The sequence below is a fragment of the Otolemur garnettii genome, unplaced genomic scaffold (genome assembly GCF_000181295.1).
Source record: "Otolemur garnettii isolate 467f Iridium unplaced genomic scaffold, OtoGar3 scaffold00268, whole genome shotgun sequence".
Classification (NCBI taxonomy): Eukaryota; Metazoa; Chordata; class Mammalia; order Primates; family Galagidae; genus Otolemur; species Otolemur garnettii.
The window spans coordinates 164,770-166,706 of NW_003852663.1; the positions used below are offsets into that span (position 1 = coordinate 164,770).

Genomic DNA, 1,937 nt, shown 5'->3' on the forward strand with positions numbered 1-1,937 from the left:
CAAGCGAGTCTCCTGCCTCAGCCTCCCAAGTAGCTGGGACTACAGGCGCCCGCCACAACGCCCGGCCATTTTTTGGTTGCAGCCATCATTGTTCTTTGGCGGGCCTGGGCTGGGGATTTGAACCCGCCACCTTAGGTGTATGTGGCTGGCGCCTTAGGCCCTTGAGCCACAGGTGCCGAGCCTCAAAAATATTTCTAACCTGAATGTGAGGTGTCATTCTCTAAGAAAAGTATTAATTAAACAGTTCTGTGGCGTAGCAGTGGGTATCCTATCACTGGAAATGTTCAAATAATAACCAGTACATTATTTATTATTTGTTAGGATATTTAAGAAAGGTTTTCTCTATTAGATTTTGGGGTGGTATGGATTTTTTTTGAATTATAATTATAAATGCTCTGGATAAATTTTTGTTATGACTGTATCTTTTTGTATGTGAATGAAGTCCTGGGAAATCAAGGCAAAGCCTGAGAAAGGAAGACTTGGATTGTTTGTTTTCCAAAGTCACAGAAGATAAGATAAATTTATATGAACATCAAAAAGGGAATAAATTGTAGTTGTATATTACAAGGTGAGAAGAATGGGGAACTCATATCTATAACAACTTTAAAGGTTCTCTGAGAGGAGACAATAAGGATGCTGGTTTTTTTTTTTTTTTTCTTTTTTCTGGCCGGGGCTGGTTTTGAACCCGCCACCTCTGGCATATGGGGCCGGCACCCTACTCCTTTGAACCACAGGTGCTGTCCAAGGATGCTGTTTTTATTTGATGATGTAGTATTTGTCTTAAATGAATGTAATTTAGAGAAAAGTCTGTCCCTGGCTAAGTTGGGACAGTCCTTTTGAGATGATGTTTCTTGTAGTGAAAATGGCAAAATAAACTTGTATTTGTATTCATCTGTCTCCTGGAGACTGATTATGTTGGAGCAGCAGATGTTGGGTTCTAAATTGGATGTGGCCATCTCTCTCATCCCTTCCCCCTCTAAGCTGTTGTTTTTGTTCTGAACGCTATTATGTCTCAATGGTTTCACAAATGATTTTTCATTTTGCCCCCTCAGTGTAGTGTTCTTCAGACTCTGAAAGAGCTACTGCAGAATTGGCTGTTGTGGCTTTCAATGGATATACGTGTGAAACCTACGATGAACAGCCCTCTGTGAGTTATCTTACAATCCTCCACGAGAGATGATCTATACAAAAATGTTTGCATGTATTTGATAGCGTGGCATGATACCTCATGTTTTAATGTAAATACTTATTAGTACTTTTCTGAAAGTTGTTTTTGTTAACTTGCACTCATCTTCCCTATAATCTTGAGGAAAAGGTTAGTTCTCTAAGATATATAAATCAGAAAGCAATTCTTTAACCTTTAAGTGACTTACAAAAGTTAAGACAGTACTTGAGAGAGATGAAATTAGAATTTACAACTTTGACTTCCATTCAGTTTAACTCATGCTAAAATTTATTTTCATATGTAAAGTCAGTTTTAATGATATCTAGAAAAATTTCTAAGGTAATTTTGTACAGTTGTGTTTCTGTATTCCTCTGGTATGTTTTGGTTATATTCATTAATTTAGCTTGACTTTGGAGTTTCAAAAAGAAAAAGTCCTGAATTTCTGTTGAATGTGTTTTACCTTTAAGAAAAAGTGAAAAGATTAATTTTGATGAACTGCATGATTAGGTTGTTTTGAGTCTTTCTACTTAAAATCTTTGGCTTTGGCTGGATGAGGTGGCTCACACTTATAATGTAGCACTCTGGGAGTCTGAGGCAGGTGGATTGCCTGAGTTTAAGACTAACTTGAGGGGCTCGGCGCCTGTGGCTCAACCGGCTAAGGCGCCAGCCACGTACACCTGAGGTGGCGGGTTCGAATCCCCAGCCCGGACCCGCCAAAACAACAATGACGGCTGCAACCAAAAAATAGCCAGGCGTTGTGGCGGGCGCCTGT

General features: G+C 39.5%; 1 protein-coding gene across 1 annotated transcript in view; it reads left to right on the top strand.

The window, feature by feature from the left end:
• The window catches only part of CENPI (centromere protein I), a 109,633-nt gene that overhangs the window by 64,228 nt on the left and 43,468 nt on the right, over window positions 1-1,937 (top strand). The window contains exon 13 of the mRNA XM_003802969.2: window positions 1,053-1,147. Within this exon, the coding sequence (XP_003803017.1) occupies window positions 1,053-1,147 (95 nt within the window). The remainder of the gene's footprint in view (window positions 1-1,052; window positions 1,148-1,937) is intronic.